Source organism: Leucoraja erinacea, chromosome 4 (genome assembly GCF_028641065.1).
Source record: "Leucoraja erinacea ecotype New England chromosome 4, Leri_hhj_1, whole genome shotgun sequence".
NCBI classification, from domain to species: domain Eukaryota; kingdom Metazoa; phylum Chordata; class Chondrichthyes; order Rajiformes; family Rajidae; genus Leucoraja; species Leucoraja erinaceus.
In genome coordinates, this window is record NC_073380.1 from 79788370 (window position 1) to 79808497 (window position 20128).

At 41.5% G+C, this 20128-nt stretch overlaps 1 protein-coding gene across 4 annotated transcripts in view; it reads left to right on the forward strand.

Moving 5' to 3' along the window:
* Positions 1-19626, forward strand: part of deptor (DEP domain containing MTOR-interacting protein) — an 87823-nt gene extending 68197 nt beyond the window's left edge. For all 4 annotated transcript variants that reach the window (XM_055634616.1, XM_055634615.1, XM_055634618.1 and 1 more), the window contains 5 exons: positions 4311-4493; positions 9088-9225; positions 10869-10939; positions 11453-11557; positions 18194-19626. In XM_055634616.1, coding sequence (XP_055490591.1) covers positions 4311-4493; positions 9088-9225; positions 10869-10939; positions 11453-11557; positions 18194-18322 — 626 coding nt within the window. In that variant the 3' untranslated portion in view covers positions 18323-19626. The remainder of the gene's footprint in view (positions 1-4310; positions 4494-9087; positions 9226-10868; positions 10940-11452; positions 11558-18193) is intronic.
* The last annotated feature ends 502 nt before the right edge of the window (positions 19627-20128 follow it).

Below are 20128 nucleotides of genomic sequence, written 5' to 3' on the forward strand. Positions count from 1 at the left end.
GCTCAGCAGGAATGCTAAAACTGGTACAAGGATGGAATTTAAAGAGTTGTTCGATTACCTAATTCTGAAATCAATGTTCTAGAGACGGCATTAATGATAATGTTAAGCAGTTTCTCTTTTCTTAAAGTAGTTTCATTAAAATGGTGTCGTACCAGCTTCAAAGTCGTCTTGTTGAGTCTCATTGTCTGTAAATCGTTTTCACCTAGCACACCGCTAACAATGGCTTGGTTCCTTTATTGTCATTACTTTTTTGCATATCTTTCAATCATTTGTTTTATATCTCTCTACATCACCGTCTATATCTCTCATTTCCCTTTCCCCTACTCTCAGTCTAAAGAATAGTCTCGACCCAAAATGTAACTTATTCCTTTTCTCTGGAGATGCTGTCTGACCTGCTGAGTTAATCCATCTTTTTGTTTATGCCTTTGAGAGTGACAGACCTGGTAGATTTGGCTATGCTTTCCCACATGAATGATAACATTTGACTGGATCAAGGAACTGGCCCTAACTGACCATGGATGTCAGGGCTAAGTGGGAAAACATCAAAAGGGTGGCGCAGAGGTAGAGTTGTTGCCTTACAGCGAATGCAGCGCCAGAGACCTGGGTTTGATCCCGATTACGGGCGCTGTCTGTACGGAGTTTGTATGTTCTCCCTGTGACCTGCATGGGTTTTCTCCGAGATCTTTGGTTTCCTCCCACACTCCAAAGACGTACAGGTTTGTAGGTTAATTGGCTCGGTAAATGTAAAAATTGTCCCGAGTGGGTGTAGGATGGTGTTAATGTGCAAGGATCGCTGGTTGGCGTGGACCCGGTGGGCCGATGGGCCTGTTTCCGTGCTGTATCTCTAAACTAAATTAAACTCTTTTTTATTCAATGTTAAAATAATTTCAAGAAGAAAATCTAAATTGACTGTTTGATTCTATGTAGTCCAAACGACCTGAGCAAAACAGGCACAGGTGTAGGTTACCTGGCACCTCAATATGATTATATCTATCCCAGGCTTCAGCTCCTCTTCAGCACCAGAATCTCTTAGATCTCAATCCCCCGATCTTTCAAAAAACATCTATCTCCACTTTAAATACTCCCTTTGAGCTTGTGCCCACAACTTTCTGGACGTTCCAGAAATTCACCATTTACTACCCTCCTTGGTTTAAATGACTGGCGTTGTTATCTAGAAACGATGCTCCCTTCTTTGAGCCTCTCACTAGTTAAAACACATTCAACTATCAGATCACCCTTGGTTTGTGTATGTTTCAATTAGATCTCCCGCCCTAAATGCTGCCATATCATTTGCTGGGCAAGGGAACTAATAAAAGATCAGTGACATAGTGTGCCATATTTATGTAGCACTGTCCCATGGTGGTTTGCAAGAGCAGAATAAACCAAAATTGTACACTGAACCATGGCGGAGATATCAGGAGATACGAATAAAAGCTTAACAGGTATGTTTTAAAGTGAACCTTGGAAGGAAGAGACGGACTTTGTTCTTTAGGGTTAGTGACAGTGAAAGAGTGTCAATCTTGAATTTACTTGCAGAGGTCGTTTGGGAGAGTCTGTTTGCTGGTAAGAGGACAACTGACAAGTGGGAGGCAATCGGGATGAAACAGATCCGTCCGTGAGTATATGAAGTGTAGGAGAACACTTAACAAAGGTTTCAGGAGAGCAACAAGGGGCATAAGATGATCTGGCAAGCCTGGAACAAGAATGATCCAAAGAGATTCTGCATGCATATTACCAGTAAAAGGGTGGCTATGGGAAAGATGGATCCCCTAACGATCAGCATAGCTGTCTTTGTGTTGACCTGGGATTCCCAACCTTTTTCGTCCCGTTTACCCCTGGCAACTTTAATAGCACATAACAATGTTATTTCACTTATTTATGAAAAACCAATAATGAACAGATACCGTTATACCAGAACAAAACACAGTCAGTCAATGAGAAAAAACTTGTACAAATCCAGAATCAACAGATTTGCCCTCTGGATGGGTGACATTTACCCCCGTGGTGGTGAATTTACCCCAGTTTGGGAACCCTTGGTGTAGAGCAACAAGAGATGGGGGAGATACTTAAAGAACACTTCGCATCAATTTTTAATGAGCCAAGATCATGGAAACTGGAGAATTGAGGCATACAAGTTGTGATGTCGAAGATCCTATTTAAATTACCAAAGAGGAGATGTTGGCTGTTTTAAAGCACATTCAAGTGGATACATCCCCACGGCCAGACCAAGGGCATTCTCAGACCTTGCGGTAAGCTAGGGACAGAATTGCGAAAGACATTGTGGAAATATTTGCATCATCATTATCCGCAGGCAAAGTTCAAGTAGAATGGAGGGTGGCTAATGTCATACATTTATTTAAGAAGGGCATTGAGGACAAGTTAGGAATGACAGGCCAGTGAGGCTGGCAACAGTGTTGGGAAAGTTGTTAGATCAGATTCTTAAGGACACAACTCTGCCAGAATTTCTAGGCGTGGACTAATCAGGAATATTGGCCAAATGGAACTGGCCTAGATTGCCAATTTGCTTGGCACAGACAAATTGGACTGAAGGATGTGTTTCCACGCAGTTTAGCTCTGACTCCAAAGGGTTAGAAATGCAGAGATATGATGGAATTTGAAGACCTGGAGTGGAGTTGGATAAGAGATCGGCTATTTTCAAATGGAAGGAAGAAATTGTAACATCCAATGGCTTGAGGGTAGAAGTAGTGGAAAAATGAATGGCACTAAAGCCCAATAGGCCTCCGGAGGTTGATGGCCTCAATACAAAGGCCTTAAAGGGAGTAACTGCGGAGTAACTCTTAAGTTTTGAGGAGGGGGTGGTAGAAGTGTAAAGGGTTAAATTGTGTAAAATATGTCCAAAATAGCAAATGTATAGCTCTTACTGTATTGAGGCAGAGAGACTAAAGGTAGAAAACTATGGGCCAGTTAGCTCCGTTGACAGAAAGATGCTGTGGGCTGTGATCAAGGAACAAGTAACGGGTTATTTAGAAAGTAATGTTGTCTTATTGTACTAATGTTGCCTTAATGTAGTCTAACCGAGTTAACATGGTTTGGTGAAAGGAAAATTGCATTTGACCTATTTCCTGGAAGTCTTTGATTATAAGAAGCGCGGTACAAAGAGGGAAAACCACAAAAAGCTAATAAGTGCTTTGGGTGACAAATGGCATATTGACCTTTTATTGTTTGCGGGTTGAAGTCTAGGAATGAAGCATTTTCCTAATTGTACATGGTGTAAGTGAAGTGTCGCCTGCAATAGCGTTCGCAATATATCCCCTTATTTAAGAAAGGATATGGTCCTGAAAATATTTGCTTGCTAATTCCTGCGATGAGAATATTGTCCCATCACAATTGACTATGGAAAGTTAGACTATTTGGAGTTTGTAAGAATGTAAGGTTTTTGGTTTTTTTAATCTATAAGATCCTTACAGAGTGTGAAACAGTCGAGGTTGAGATGTTTTCACCAGATGGAGAGTTCCAAAGGAGGGAATATAATAAGATTTGGGACCCAATCATTTGAAATTGAAGCACAAAGAAACTACTGCTAGCAGAGGATGGCAAACCTCCTCTCATTCTCGACTCCAGTGGGTTCTGGAAGTTGGAGCACTAAAGGCTAGTCGAGGTAGGCGAACTTTAAAAAAAAAAACAAAAGGAAATTTGAGGGCTGAGGAACTGGCACAAGAGTTGAGGCCTGGAGCATATTAGCATCAATAATATTGAATGATGGGACAAGCTTGAGGGGACGAGTGGCTTTCTCCAGCTCCTGATTTCTTCTGAACTTGATGATGTAATAGTGTTAGGTTTTGCAACATCTTTAAATGTTTGCCTGGTTCGGGCAATGGAATCCGTGTGTAGTTGGTGCCAAAGTTCAAAGATGATTGGGGTTCCTGGCATTCGAAATATTTTGTTTCGAAATCTTATGGTTAAGACTGATTGGGTTTAAGATTTCAATTTTGATAAGCACCATCCACTTGGAATGGGATTTTTCAACATTCGGCACAGCAGCACAATGTGCGAATAAATGATTTAAAACACCAAAGGAATCATCTGACTCAGTTGAAGGCTGGTATGTTACTTTAAATGAGTCCAATTTTGACAACCACTTTCTAGTTATGAAGTTCAATCTAGAAAACAAATAACTAAAGAAGCTTCTATTGAAACAGTCATTTGATTATTATTCCTGATTGTGTTTCCATGGTTTCTGCCTTGCATTAGCTGTTTGTTCAAGTTTCGATTTCTGTTCATGCCTTGATGATCAGTCTGTGTACTACCAGTGTAACTAATTCTATTGCCCTCTCCCATTCTGTACACAGTGGCCAACAAACACCACTTTGTGGATGGTAACCTCTTGTACCAGTTCCGCATGAACTTTCGCAGAAGGCGACGGTTGCTGGAGCTGCTGAATGAGAACGTGCCCTTGGAGCCTGATAGCCATGAAAGCCCCTTTTGTTTGCGCAAGCAGAACACTGACAACGCCAACTCCAGCTTCCAATCAGGTAAAAATGATCTGCTCTGTCATTTATGGTCCAATTCAGTGTTCACAACTATTGCTTGTCATGATCTGAATTTATCTGACCTTGGTTACTTCATTAATCATTCAACATCCATCCTCTGCAATGCGTTACATTTAGATAGCTTGTTTCAGCAGCTCACATCATTTCTACATTCGCACCCTTTATTTTGCATCTTTTGTTGAGTTGCACATTCCAGTACGACTGATGAATTTGTGTAGAATTTATTTTATTTCTCTTCAGTCACCCCCACACCTCCATCTCCTCTCTTCTGTACTCTTCTTAGCCAAACCAAAGTCTCTATTAACCCAAGTCATTTTTACGTCAACAAAAAAATAATTCTATCAATAATCCTTCAAATAATGTTAAGGTTTTACAGTAGTCTCATCTATTTAGTAGTTTCCAATTCTACAAATAATCCAATTTAAAGATGAGCTTTATATTCTAAAATTGGTTAAAACAAAGTAATTTCAAATATGCCTGTTCTGTTTCTCTTGTTTTCCCTCTTTATTCCCAAGATTTTACTTGAGAATGATATACAGTTTTGCTTTAAGTTCACTTCCGAAACCAGTTTCTATAGTTGTGGTGGAAGAGCTGATCTGCCAAGGCAGCATCTGGTAGAAACCTATCTCGAACATAAAACATTGTCAGTTCTTCTGAACATGAAGCAGCTGGGATTCTTCCTCTGAAGCAGGTGCAAGAGTTCCGTTCTCAAAGTAGGAATTGTCTCCAGAGAATCTGAACACCAAATGCAAATTCTAATCGAGTTTTGTTAGTTTCAGTGTATGGATTAGGCTGTGAACTAAGGGATTTGAGGCATCGGGCATCTAGTGTCTGGTACTGTAGTAATAGATATTTTTGTAATGAAGGGTTCATAGATTGGATTTCTTTTTGGTTGCATTCTGTTTTGCTATTCCATAAGTCATTTGATTTGTACTCATTTTATTTTACTGCTGTTTCTTGAAATGAAACACTCTCTAAAGATTATTTTGAATTATTTTGAACATACTTGTCTTTGCTCTGTCAATGTGTAGCACAAACTCATGAATATGAAGACACCAGAAGTTTGTTTTCACAGCCCGTATGTGGCCTCCTGGGAATTTTGTGTCTGATTTTGTCATAGCAGTGCTAATTGAACAGAGCTCCAAAATATATGTGGAAAGCTGCTCACAGGGAATGTATTATAAAGGCGTTACGGAATTAACAATCCTGTACTTCCAGTGGCACCATACAAACTTGATGCGAGTTTTTTTCTAGGATCTCAGCTGCTGCAGACTAGAAAAGGTTATCTGGACAGGTATCAGCAGTGAAGATTCTGGGTGTTTTAAAGGAGAAATTTGAAGTAATGAACATCAATGTATTTTATGAATGGGACGGCTCTGGGGAGTGTTGTAGAGCAGAGGGATCTAGGAGTGCAGGTACATGGTTCCTTAAAGGTGGAGTCGCAGGTAGATAGGGTGGTCAAAAAGGTATTTGGCACATTGGCCTTCATCAGTCAGATAATTGAGTAAAGAAGTTGGGAGGTCGTGTTGCAGTTGTATAAGACGTTGGTGAGGCCACATTTAGAATATTGTGTCCAGTTCTGGGCACCGTGTTATAGGAAAGATGTGGTCAAGCTGGAAAGGGTACAGAGAAGATTTACAAGGATGTTGCCAGGGCTAGAGGGTTTGGGCTATAGGGAGAGGTTGAGTAGACTAGGACTTTATTTCTTAAGAGCACAGAAGGATAAGGGATCATCTTATAGAGGTGTGTAAGATCATGAGAGGAAAAGATCGGGTAAATGCACACTTGCCCAGCGTTGGGGAATCTAGGACCAGAGGACATGGGTTTAAGGTGAAGGGGAAAAGATTTAATAGGAATCTGAGGGGTAACTGGTGGGTGTATGGAACGAGCTGTCAGAGGAGGTAGTTGAAGTTGAGGACCATCCCAACATTTAAGAAACAGCAGGTACATGGATAGGACAGGTTTGGAGGGATGTGGACCAAACGGGGGCAGATGGGATAAGTATAGCTGGGACATGTTGGCTGGTGTGGGCAAGTTTCCACACTGTATCACTCTATGACTATGTCTGCTTGATCACATTTAATGGCGGTGCTGGCTTGAAGGACCGAATGACCTACTCCTGCACCTATTGTCTATTGTCTGCTTCCTCCCCGTAGTAATGGATGGAATTAAACTTTAAAGGAGTAATGAGAAAGCTGGATGTGCTTATAGTAAACAAGTGCAAGGCATGCGTTCAAGGTTGCTTCAGGAGATTGAGGAAGAGCTTGCCTTGATTATCCAGTGCTCATTTACCACAGGGGGTGCCAGAATCCGGGTATTGGAACTTTGTTCAAAGCATAGTGCAAGGACTTGCCAGGCGACCGCAGGCCAATTATTACACCATAGTTGTGGGTTGGTTGTGAGATACAGCAATCAGAGAAAACTTTAAAAATAAATTAAGATCTTTGTGTTGACAAAGGATAGGCAATTAAATTTGACTGCAAAGCAAAAATCTGCAGATCAACAAAACAGATCTATTGGATTAACTCTGATAGACTACTGACCGACATCTAAGATAAACCCACTGACTCCCATGGCTATCTGGACTACACTTCTTCCCACCCTGCTTCCTGTAAGGACTCCATCCCCTACTTTCAATTTCTCCGTCTACGCCGCATCTGCACCCAGGATGAGGTGTTCTACACCAGGGCATCCGAGATGTCCTCATTCTTCAGGGAACGGGGTTCCCCTCCTCCACCATAGATGAGGCTCACACCAGGGTCTCCTCTATACCCCGGAACTCTGCTCCCACTGTGATGCATGAAAACAAATATTGGCAATGGTGAGGGATAAAGGCATCCATGAGTAGTGTGCTGGTGATGGGCAGATTGAATAGGTTGGGTCTGGGAAATAAATTGGTTGAGGGCTAAGCTGCATGTATAAGGACCTGGGTAGATCAGAAGGGGATAGAATAAGATAAAGGAAGAGCAGAGGAAATTGGAAAATTCAACATTCATGCCATCAGGTGGCAGAATACCAAGGCAACTGATACTGGAAATGTGAAATAAAGATGTTTTTCAGTGCACAGCAAATCAGGTCGCATTTGTGGAGAGGGAAACAGAGTTAACATCTCGGCATTTTTCAAGATTTGCTGTTATTTACTAAACAAAAAAATTGTGTTTAATTTTTTTGGTGCATCAACTGAAAGGACATGCAGTAGCTGCTATCTGCATGGATTTTAAAATGGTTTTTAGAAAGTCTCACATAACAGTCTGGCTGGCTGGCTGGACTTAAGTCTGAAGTAATTAAAGGGTCCATTTTAGTAAAAAATATATAACGGTAGCAGTTATTTCTTTAGTTCAGTTTAGTTTATTGTCACGTGTACCAAGGTATAGTGAAAAGCTGTTGTGTGCTAACTAGTCAGCAGAAAGGCAATATATAGAAACATAGAAATTAGGTGCAGGAGTAGGCCATCCGGCCCTTCGAGCCTGCACCGTCATTCAATATGATCATGGCTGATCATCCAACTCAGTAACCCGTACCTGCCTTCTCTCCATACCCTCTGAACCCCCTAGCCACAAGGGCCACATCTAACTCCCTCTTAAATATAGCCAATGAACTAGCCTTGACTACCCTCTGTGGCAGAGAGTTCCAGAGATTCACCACTCTCTGTGTGAAAAAAGTTCTTCTCATCTCGGTTTTAAAGGATTCCCCCTTATCCTTAAGCTGTGACCCCTTGTCCTGGACTTCCCCAACATTGGCATATAATTACAATTGAGCCATCCACAGTGTAGAGATACATGATAAGGGAAGTAACATGAATAATGTTCTGTGCAAGGTAAAGTCCAATCAAAGATAGTCCGAGGGTCATCAATGCGGTTGATAGTTCAGGACTGCTCTCTGGTTGTGGTAGGGTGATTCAGTTGCCTGATAACAATTGGGAAGAAACTGTCCCTGAATTTGGAGATGTCTGTTTTCACACTTCTATACCTTTTGCCCCACGGGAGATGGGAGAATTGGGAGTGATGGAGTATGACTCGTCCTTGATTATGCTGCTGACCTTGCCGAGGCAGCGTGAGGTGTAAATGCAGTCCATGGAAGGGTTTGTGCGATGGTCTGGGCTGCGTCCACAATTCTCTGCAATTTCTCATGCTCTTGGATGGAAGTGTTCCCAAACCATGCTGTTGCATCACGATAAAATGCATCTGCAGAAGTTGGTGAGAGTTGTTGGAGACATGCCGAACTTCCTCGGCCTTCCAAGGAAGTAGGGATGTTGGTGTGCTTTCTTGGTCGTTGCTTCAGTAGGGGTGGTCCAGGAGAAGTTGTTGGTGATATTTACACCTCGGCATTTGAAATTTTCAACCATCTCTACTTCAGCGCCGTCAATGCAAATTGGGATGTGTGTACCGCTTCGCTTCCTGATGTTCCTGATCAATAGCTTTGTCTTGCTGACATTAAGAGAAAGGTTGCTGTCTCGACACTAGGTCATGAGGTTCTCAATCTCCTTCCTGTACTCCGTCTCATCATGGGACGATCTGATATCTGGTCCACAATGGTGGTGTTGTCTGCAAATTTGACTTTTGCTCTGCTTGTACAGTGAGTCCGACAAAGGATATGAAGATAGTCTCGGCAGTCCGGCGATGTAGTATGAGCAGCAATTGCAGCAGCAGTGGTTACTACAGCAGTAGTCCAACCCCCAACAGCAGCCCTCCTGTCTTATCCAATCCAAAGTCAGGTAAGGACATACGTCTGTGCAACATAGCAAATTCCTCAAGATGCTGCAAATTAGAAGAGAGGGAAGAATGCCTTTAATATCTGCTGGCATTGTCCAAAGTGTTTTGTAGTTTATTAAATAATCTGTGCTAGTGGCTGCTGCCAAGTCGTAGAATAGACAACCATGAATTTTCACAGGGCAAGCTTCACTCAGAACAGCATAAAACAGAACAGTACAGCACAGGAAGAAGCTTCCATCAGAAGCAGCATGATAATGATCCAATTAATGTTTATGAAGTATGTTGAGGCATAAATATCAGGTGATGTCGGTGATAACTTGCTTGCTGTTCATGTGAACTATGGTTTATTTTACATCTATCAGAGGCAGAATCCAGGGGTTTGATTTAATAGCACATTCAAAGGAGGACACCTTTAACATTGCCACACTCATCTACAGGTAGTTGGGCGTCAGCCTGGGTAGTCCGCAGGAAGGTCATAAACAGTGATGGAACTGGGGGTTACGCAGCGGGACGGTGTTCTCCTAGTTTTCCGTTTCCAGTTTCCATCCTGTGCGTGAATTTGCAGCTTTATCCTGCGCTCCTTCATCCATGGGCGAGCGAACGGGCCGACAGACGGACGAAAGCAACAATCATAGACTGCATATTACCCCAAGATCTAAATGTCATCCCCTTTAGCAGGCCAGGCATTATCTGCAGAAATATACCTTGAGTTAATGTATCGAAGTTAAGAGTTCTGACAAGGTCTTTGAACTGAAATGTTAACGGTTTCTCTTTAGCATAGATGTGGTCTTTCTAGCAGTTTCCACTATCCGGCCACTCCATCGAGAGATCCGAGCTCCACAAACACTGCTTAGCTTTCCAGTTTGTTCTTGCAGCTAGGTTCTTCTCATTTTATGCAGCCACAAGGAACAGCAGATGCTGGTGTACAAAAAGAGTCGCCGTCGCGGGGCTGGCCGAGACCGGAGCGGTGGAGGAGCGCTGCTGCTGCTGCTGCTGCTGCCGATGCCGCTGCTGAGTCGGAGGCTGCTGCTGCGGGTCTGCGGACGGCGGCGCCGGGAGCCCGCGGCTCCCTGGAGGGAGACCGCTTTTCGGGGCTCCTGCAACGGCGAATTCTCCCGCCCGAGTTGCGGGGTTGAAGAGCTCCTGGAGCGGGGCCTCACTACACCGCCCCGCGCGGCTGGAATGGCCGCGGGACTTTGCGAGCGCACACCGGGGGCTCCAACACCAAGACCCGGTGTGCGACCTCGCACCACCCGGCGTGGCTTCAATGGCCGCGGGACAATCGCCATCGCCAGCCGGGGGCTTTGACTTTGACTCTGACATCGGGGGGGGGGGAGAGTGCAGTGGAGAGATAAGTTTTTTTGGCCTTCCATCACAGCTATGTGATGGATGTTTATGTAAAATGTAATTATGTTGTGTCTGGGGTCTATTTGTGTGTAATGTATGGCTGCAGAAACGGTATTTCGTTTGGACCTCCAGGGGTCCAAATGACAATTAAATTGACTCTCTCTCTCTCTCTCTCAAAAGAGACATAATTTCAAAGATGCTGGAGTATCACAGCATCACTAAAGAAGATGGACCTAATTTCATAACTTAGACATTGAATTGAAGACACTGACTTTGAATTCTGCGTTATTTATTTCAGTGCTAAAGAGGCCAGTAACTACAGAGGAGCTCCTAACCCCTGGAGCACCATTTATGAAGAAGACACTTACAGTAAGTCCTAAATATAAATTACATACAATACTCCACTCAACTTTAGCCTATAATCATTACACTCTCTAATTGTATAAAGCCTTGAACTTTATTACAGTTGAACAAATCTCAAGATTCCAATGCATGTAGAACAAAATATAAAATGTTATTTGAAATTTTCTGAAGAACGTTCTCAACCCGAAACAACACCCATTCCTTCTCTCCAGAGATGCTGCCTTACTTTGAGTTACTCCAACATTTTGTGTCTATCTTCAGTGTAAACAAAAATCTGCAGTTCCTTCCTACACAAAATGTTATACTCGTAACTTTTTGTGTTGGCTATTAAGGAGCATTTCTCAAGGCATGTTTTGAACATTTTTTTGCTTTGATCATCAGAGGTGATGTCTGTGTGAATTTGGAAAACCAACGTTGGGAATGCAGATGTTGGTTTGAGTAACGTGCATCTTTTTCTTTAAAGCCAGCCTTTGGTTCCAGATTTAATGTCTTTTTTTACAAAACTTGGCTGTTTTTCAGATTGTTGGAGATGCAGTTGGCTGGGGATTTGTTGTACGTGGAAATAAACCGTGCCATATTCAGGCCGTGGATCCCAGTGGTCCTGCTGCTGCAGCTGGAATGAAGGTAATCTCTTTCCTGGGGCACACTAAGTACAGATGGCCAAATGTTGAAAGTTTCAGAGAATTCCAAGTTTGTGCTATGGTTGGATTTGTTTTGAACTTTATCCTGCAAAAGGATGACACAAGGCCCTATACAAACTCATTTATAGTTTTGTTATGAAGATGATGCAGAAGCAAGAATGGAACAGTTTTGTTACAGACTGGCATCATAACAATTACCTAAAATTACCTGATCCTTTTGAAATAATTCCCATATATTCATGGGCAATTGTTAGCATTCTGCATATATTCCGATAAATGATCCCTGAGTGGAAAATGTAGAGAACTAGCAATAGGATTAGGCCATAAGGCCCTTTCGAGTTCGCTCTTCCATTCAATACAATAAGTTTATCTTCAATCTCAATATATATTCCTGCTCTCTCCACATTCCCCTTGATATCTTTTGCATTTAAAAATCTCTCTTTAAAGACACAGCAATTTGGCCTGCATAACCATCTATGGCAGAGACCTCCACAGATTTATTGACTGAAGAAATTTTACATCGTCTCTATTTTGGATGTTTTACCCTTGTCTCCTGGGACTGTGATCCCTGGTTCTAGATTGGTTGGTTCGGGGAAATGTTTCCCTGCGGCCAGCCAGTCGAACCTTTGTATCTTTCGATAAGATATGACATTGTTGTTCTAAATACCAGTGAGTATAGGTTGAGTTGACTTGATCTTTACACATCCGGCAGTTCCACCATCCTAACAATGCCTCATGAACATTCGCTGCATTCCCTCGAGAACAAATATATACTTTCTTGGGTAATGAGAATAAAACTGAACATGGTGCTCTAAGTGTGGTCTCACCAAGGCTCTGCATAATTGCAGCAACATCTGCTTACACCATACTCAATCCTCGTGTAGTGAAGGCCAAAATGTGCCACCTTAATTGTGTGCCCAAATTACATGTTTGCCCTCAGTGACGAGTGTGCAAGGGTACCCAGATCCTCGTAGATTAATATTTCACAATCTTTTTATCTTTTATCCTCTTGACTCTGATTAATTTTTTTTCCCACCAAAGTCACTAACTTCACTTTTATCTTGCTTGTGCAGCAGCGGCCATGCATTTGTAAGGTCATAAGTGATAGGAGTAGAATTAGGCCATTTTGCCCATCAAGTCCACTCCGCCATTCAACCCCATAACCCCAGTCCTCCTTCCTTCTCCCCATAATCCCTGACACCCGTACTAATCAAAAATCTATCTATCTCTGCCTTAAAAATATCCACTGACTTGGCCTCGATAGCCTTCTGTGGCAACTTTGTCCACTTGCTCAACTTGTTTAAATTGCCTTCAAGCCACCTTGTACCCTCCTCACAACTAGACAAAATAGGAACAGAGTATGACCGCTATGTTGAGGCCTGCTATGCAGTATGATCACAACTGATCTGTTCCAGGCCTCAACTCTTCTGTGCAAGTTCCACATAGCACTAAATTCCTTGAAATTAAAAAAAAAAAAGCTACATCCTCTTTAAATACCTCCTGCAACCTTTTGGGTTAGAAAATTCTGTAAATTCACCGTATAGCACATGGTATACACACACTCGCGTTTATTCCATTGTTTACAGTGTACTATGTTTACATATGCTGTTGTGCTGCTGCAAGTAAGAATGTCATTGTTCTATTTGGGACACATGACAATAAAACACTCTTGACTCTCTTGATCTCTTGTGAAAATAATTTCACTTGCATTTATTACAAACTTAGAAATGTTGCATTTGATATCTTTGTGCAAAATATTATTACATGTTGCGAATGTGGGTAATTTTAGGGAAATTAAATAATTTCGGGAAATTTCCCGGCAGGGTAACCCTTCCCCAACTGCGCATGCGCGTATACCCAGCCCACAGCGCACGCGCGGTGAGACATGAAGGGATTTGGGGGGGAAACATATTTCGACCATCTGCGCCTGCGGAGTTGGGGGAGGCCCGTCAGCCGCGCACAATTGGAAAACGGACGCAAAATGACGCTGTCTCCCCACACGTGCGCAGTGGGCCGGGTATCCGCACATGCACAGCTGGGGAAGCCATAAATTTCAGGAAATACCATTAAATTCCGGGAAGTTTGGAAGTCTATTTCAGGATTTTTGTTTTTGAGGTGTGGGAGCACCTGCCTTAGCACTGATCCTGCACTGTTCCATTTCTCACTAACTGCCACCCTGGAGAAGACCTATTTATTCTTGTCTGTAGACTAATTTTCAATCACTAGACTACACTGTTTCAACTGACCCTGTAGTTATCCCCTCAATCAAATCCGAGCAGTAGCTTTGCAGTTTTAGCCTACTGGACTAAAGTTGGATATTATGATATCCGAATATCAAGTTATAAAGCACTACATTCACATAATTTTCGCTGTTCCATATTTTGCCTTTGGACACTACTAGCTTTTTTACACATTATTTCTGAAGCCTCACAAAGCAAACGTGACCCTCCTGTCAGCTTCAGAGTTGCAGTGGCTCTGAAAAATACAAACTAATTTATGAAAAATGTACAGCCAGCTGATAAAAGCCTATCTTCACAGTTGAAAGAGCGTCGCATGGATGGGATTAATAATAAAACTGCTTGCTGGAATTTGCAAGCAAATAGTGGACGTTAAAATTCTAAAAGAATGAGAGACTAGTGTAATGGAGGGTTTTTCAGATCGGATGCCTGTGATCAGTGGTGTTCCATTGGGGTCAGTGCTGGCGTCACTGTTGATTGTCCTTTAGCGACAATGTGGAAACAGTCTCTTCAGCCGACTGAGTCCAAGAGGGCCATCGATCACCCGTTCACACTAGTTCTTTGTTATCCCCCATTCCCTACAAATTCAGGGCTGATTTAATTTTTTGTTTAGTTTTGAGATACAGCACGGAAACAGGCCCTTCAGTCCACCGAGTCCGCGCCGACCAGCGATCTCCGTACATTAACACTATCCTACACACACTAGGGACAATTTTACATTCGCTCCATGGCTATTAACCTAAAACCTGTATGTCTTTGTGGTGTGGGAGAACGTACAGACATGCACCCGTAGTCAGGATCGAACCTGGGTCTCTGTGCCATTTACAGACCTCCACATCTTTTGGATGTGGGAGGAAACTGGAGCACCCAGAGGAAATCAACACTGTCACAGAGAGAACGTGTGAACTCCACACAGACAGCACCTGAGGTCAGGATCGAATGTTGGTCTCTGACTCCCACCTCCAGTTTAAAATCCATTTGGAATATGTTGGAGGACCAAGAAACCAAGATGGTGTGAGGCAGCAGCTCCACCACCTGCACTCACAATATATGCTAATAATTTGGAGGAGGATGCAGGTGGCAAGATTAGAAAGTCTGTGAAAGATGCTATCATTTGTGTTGTGGTGGACAACGTGGAATTTTATCAAAGTTTACAGCAAGATCGAGGTCGGTTGGGAAAATAGGCCAAGAAATGGAAATGGAACATCTTGGACAAGTACAAGGTGATTCATTTTAGGATGTATTCCAGGGCAGGATATACACGGTGAATGACAGGGCTCTGGGGAGTGCTGTAAAATAGAGAACACCAGGGGTACAAATACATAGTTCCTTGAAAATGACGACGGGTATATAAAGAGGCGAAGAAGGCTTATAGCAAATTTGCCTTTGTTAAACAGTGCATTGAATACAAGAATTATGATGTCCTGTTCCATCTGCTGAAGATATTGGTGAGACTGCCCCTGAAGTATTGTGTGCAGTTCTGGTTATTGCACTGTAGGATGCAAGCTTGAGACCATTGAGGAAAGATTCACAAGGATTTTACTGGGAGTGGCGAGCTCGGGTTAGAACAAGACAGAACAGTGTTGGGACAGAATAGGCTGGGACTGATTTCCAACCCAGAGCAAAGATAGTTGAGAGTGACCCTTATATAAGTTTATAAAATCATGAGGTGTATAGATAGGATTGGGCATAAATAAGATAGATTATCAGTTTTATTTCCCAAAGGTAGGACAGTCTAAAACTAGATGGCATAAATGTAAGGGGGAAAGATTCACTATGAGAGGGGAAAGGTTAGAAGGGGATCTGAGGGGCAAGCTTTTTGAAGTGGTGCGAGTAAGGAACGTGTTGCCTGGGGAAGTGGCGAAGGCACGTAAAATTCCAACGTTTAAAGACTTTTAGCCTCCTATGTGGATAGGGAAGTTTTAGAGTGATATATATGGCCAAATAAAGTCAAATGGGACTAGGTCAGGAAGATCCCTTGGTCGGCATGGACATGTTGGGCCGGAAGGACCAGTTTCCGTGCTGTATAACTTATATTATTTTATTTTGGATGCTTTTGACTCCTCACAACACTGAGCAGATAATGCCAGGTGTCTTTCTCAGAAAATAATGTGAGTTTCTCATGAAATTTATGCACGTTTAAGGGCCTGTCCCACTTTCACGACCTAATTCACGACCTTTTTTACTGGTGGACATTTTTTATCATGCTAGAAAAAATGCCCCGACCTACTTGATGCCACGAGTACCTATGACTAGCATCATGGCCTGCTACGACCTCGTGACGATCATGCTGCGAGTATGAGTCAAGGGCAAACTCTAATACCATAACCGTCCATTCCCTTCTCATCTATATGCCTATCCAATTTATTTTTAAATGATACCAACGAACCTGCCTCCACCACTTCCACTGGAAGCTCATATCTACTCCGCTACCACTCTCTGAGTAAACCTTGCTTAAGTTGTGAAGCCCCGACCTGTTCCCCATAACCATATAACTCATGTTACCCCTAAACTTCTGTCCCTTAATTCTGAAGTCATGTCCTCTTGTTTGAATCTTCCCTATTCTCAAAGGGAAAAGCTTGTCCACATCAACTCTGTCTATCCCTCTCATCATTTTAAAGACCTCTATCAAGTCCCCCCCCCCCCCTTAACCTTCTGTGCTCCAGAGAATAAAGACCTAACTTATTCAACCTATCTCTGTAACTTAGTTGTTGAAACCCAGGCACCATTCTAGTAAATCTCCTCTGTACTCTCTCTATTTTATTGACATCCTTCCTATAATTGGGCGACCAAAATTGTACACCATACTCCAGATTTGGTCTCACAAATGCCTTGTACAATTTTAACATTACATCCCCAGCTTCTATACGCAATGCTCTGATTTATAAAGGCTAGCATACCAAAAGCTTTCTTTACCACCCTATCTATATGAGATTCCACTTCAAGGAACTATGCACGGTTATTTTCAGATCCCTCTGTTCAACTGTATTCTTCAATAAACAGCCATCCACCATTACCCTCTGGCTTCTCCCATTCAGCCACTGTTGAATGCATCTTGCTATTCCTGCATTTATACCCAACAGTTGAACCTTCTTAACCAACCTTCCATGAGGAACCTTGTCAAAGGCCTTACTAAAGTCCATATATACAACATCCATTGCTTTACCCTCGTCAATTTCCCTAGTAACCTCTTCAAAAAATTCAAGAAGATTAGTCAAACATGACCTTCCAGGCACAAATCCATGTTGACTTCCTAATCAGACCCTGTTTATTCAGATGCTTATATATGTTATCTCTAAGTATCTTTTCCATTAATTTGCCCACCACTGAAGTCAAACTAACAGGTCTATAATTGCTAGGTTTACTCTTAGAACCCTTTTTAAACAATGGAACAACATGCGCAGTACGCCAATCCTCAGGGACTATTCCCGTTTCTAATGACATTTGAAATATTTCTGTCATAGCCCCGGCTATTTCTACACTAACTTTCCTCAATGTCCTAGGGAATATCCTGTCAGGACCGGGAGACTTATCCATTTTTATATTTTTCAAAAGTGTCAGTACTTCTTTTACTTTGAAACTCATAGTATCCATAGCTATTCTACTAGTTTCCCTTACCTCACATAATTCAATATCCTTCTCCTTGGTGAATACCGAAGAAAAAAAAATGTTCAATATCTCCCCCATCTCTTTTGGCTCTGCAGATAGCTGTCCACTCTGTCTCTCCAATGGACCAATTTTATCCCTCGTTATCCTTTTGCTATTAATATAGCTGTAGAAACCCTTTGGATTTACCTTCACCTTACTTGCCAAAGCAACCTCATATCTTCTTTTAGCTTTTCTAATTTCTTTCTTAAGATCCTTTTTACATTCCTTATACTCCTCAAGCACCTCATTTACTTCATGCTGCCTATAATTATTATAGATCTCCCTCTTTTTCCGAACTTCCTTGAAGTTGGAACAACTTGCGTTGGATGTAGGGTGGACTGTGAGAAGCTGCAGTGTGATATGGAATGGGGTAATGAATCTGGGAGGATGGTGAGGTCAGGCATAAAAAAATGATTTTTTTTATTATTTAGGTTTAGAGAGACATGTAAATCTGGATGTCCTTGAATTATATTGGTATAAAATGGCAGCTGATACTGCTACAGACACAGTTTATTGTCAAAGATGTACCTTCACCTGAAATAAGAAAATGGCTCGTTTAGAGAGACATGTAAATCTGGATGTCCTTGAATTATATTGGTATAAAATGGCAGCTGATACTGCTACAGACACAGTTTATTATCAAAGATGTACCTTCACCTGAAATAAGAAAATGGCTCTGCCTTTGAAAAAATATAGTACTAAACTGAAATATCATTTGTTTCAATTTTTTTTAGGTTCGGCAATTTGTTGTTTCTGTGAATGGTCTGAACGTTCTACATGTGGACTATAGAACTGTCAGCAATCTTATCCTTACTGGCCATCGCACCATAGTAATGGAGGTTATGGAGGAAGTTAACTTCTGAATAGCATTTGAGCATTTGGAAATGTGCTGGCAATCAAGATGGCTTTGGGAAGGTCATATGAAACTGAAGAAAGGAACAGTACACAAACTCTTCTGCAGTAAAAGATTGCCTTGTTTTTATAAACTTTAATTTGCTTAGAACTGCCTCATTGTTTGAATATTTAAAGTTTTCTAAACACTGGATCTAGTATGTGCTTGGCAATGCGCTTGACCTGATGACGTGAGTTGTGTTGTTGTAATATATTAGACACTTAGCATGTTTGTGATAGTTTTTTTTCCCTCATTGTTTACAATGGGATGTAGGATAGAATTAGATGTTTTATTATAAATGTGGATGAAATACCTCAACTCCAGAATAATATTTTGTTATATTTTGCCAACCAAATACGAATTGCTCTCGCTCTCAGTTCACGCCCTCTACGTTCAAAATTATTCCAACAATAAATAAATACGCACGAGGTACACGCAAGAATGTTTTTCTTGTTAGGAAATGATGGAAGGAGGCGTTCTAAAATTGGAACTCCTGCTGACCACAATAATACCTGACAAAAAATAGGCTGAAAACTCTTGGATTATGAACTTAAAACTACATTTTAATCTTCCCTCTTCCTTCATCATGGTTGTATTAAATGATGCAATTTAATGGCAATAATCATTATACAGCAAATATTTTTCCTCTAGAAAAAAAATTGCATTATTTCATGCAATGATATTCTGGGCACATTTCTCCAGCTTCCTTTATTTTCAGCAGGAATGGATACAAGTAAACTTTAAAATGAACTAAATGTAGAAATTATCTCCTTTGGATTGTTTGAATTTGAAATGCCAAAGTTTTAATTGGTAATGGTTAAGTGAATGTTGGGAAAGTGGTTGTGTATCTTCAATAAAGGGGAGAAAATACTGTGATAAATGTTGCTTTACATTTTAGCATATTCATTTGAAAGTATGTTCAATGATATCAATGTTTACTATGTGTGTCTGCAGTTCCTTGTGTTTGCAATTTTTTGTGTTCAATGTTTTTGGTTAATGGCTTTTGCTTTCTTGAGCTGCGATTTAAATTTTCTTTTTCTCCCAGTAACTGATTTACTTAAAACGATGGTGCACCTTGTTGCCTGTATTTACCTCGGTCTAACAGTTTGTGCAGGCACATTTTGAGGCTTTGAATAAATTTGATCGATCATGTATCTTTGGTTAAAGTATTTAGCTCAAGTGGGTTGTGATAACCAATAATACAGATTTTCAAGCCTTTCTATAATAAGGTTATCATAACTAAGAAAAGAACATTAAACATATTGACTAACTTGTTTTAAATAGCTTGTACAGCAATTATTTTTTTTCTTGCACAGAGGCGACATTTGTCGATTGAGAATTTTCATGCACTGGCTATGTTTCGTGTTGTGAATTACTGCATTTCAAAAAAGTTTTTAAGAAAAAATAATTGTGAGTTGGATCTGTTCATATAACTATGAAAAGCATCGGGAATTGGTTTACCATTATACTTCAATGAACTTGCAGTGTTAGCAGTGCTCACACTGTCTATACAATACTGTGGTCGTTTGGTTTTGTTGAAGTCAAATTTTGTGCATAGCAATATCCTACAAGTAGCCAGTGGCAGTGAAGACGTGATTACTGTAGAGGGGGAGTGCAAGTCAGGCTGCTGGGAGAACTCTGCCCCTCCCACTGCAAATGGTGAATGCAGGATCCCAGTGTACAACTCTCCAAATGAGACCTTGCATCCTCCAAACATGTTGATGCGAAGGTACACAAAAATGCTGGAGAAACTCAACGTGTGCAGCAGCATCTATGG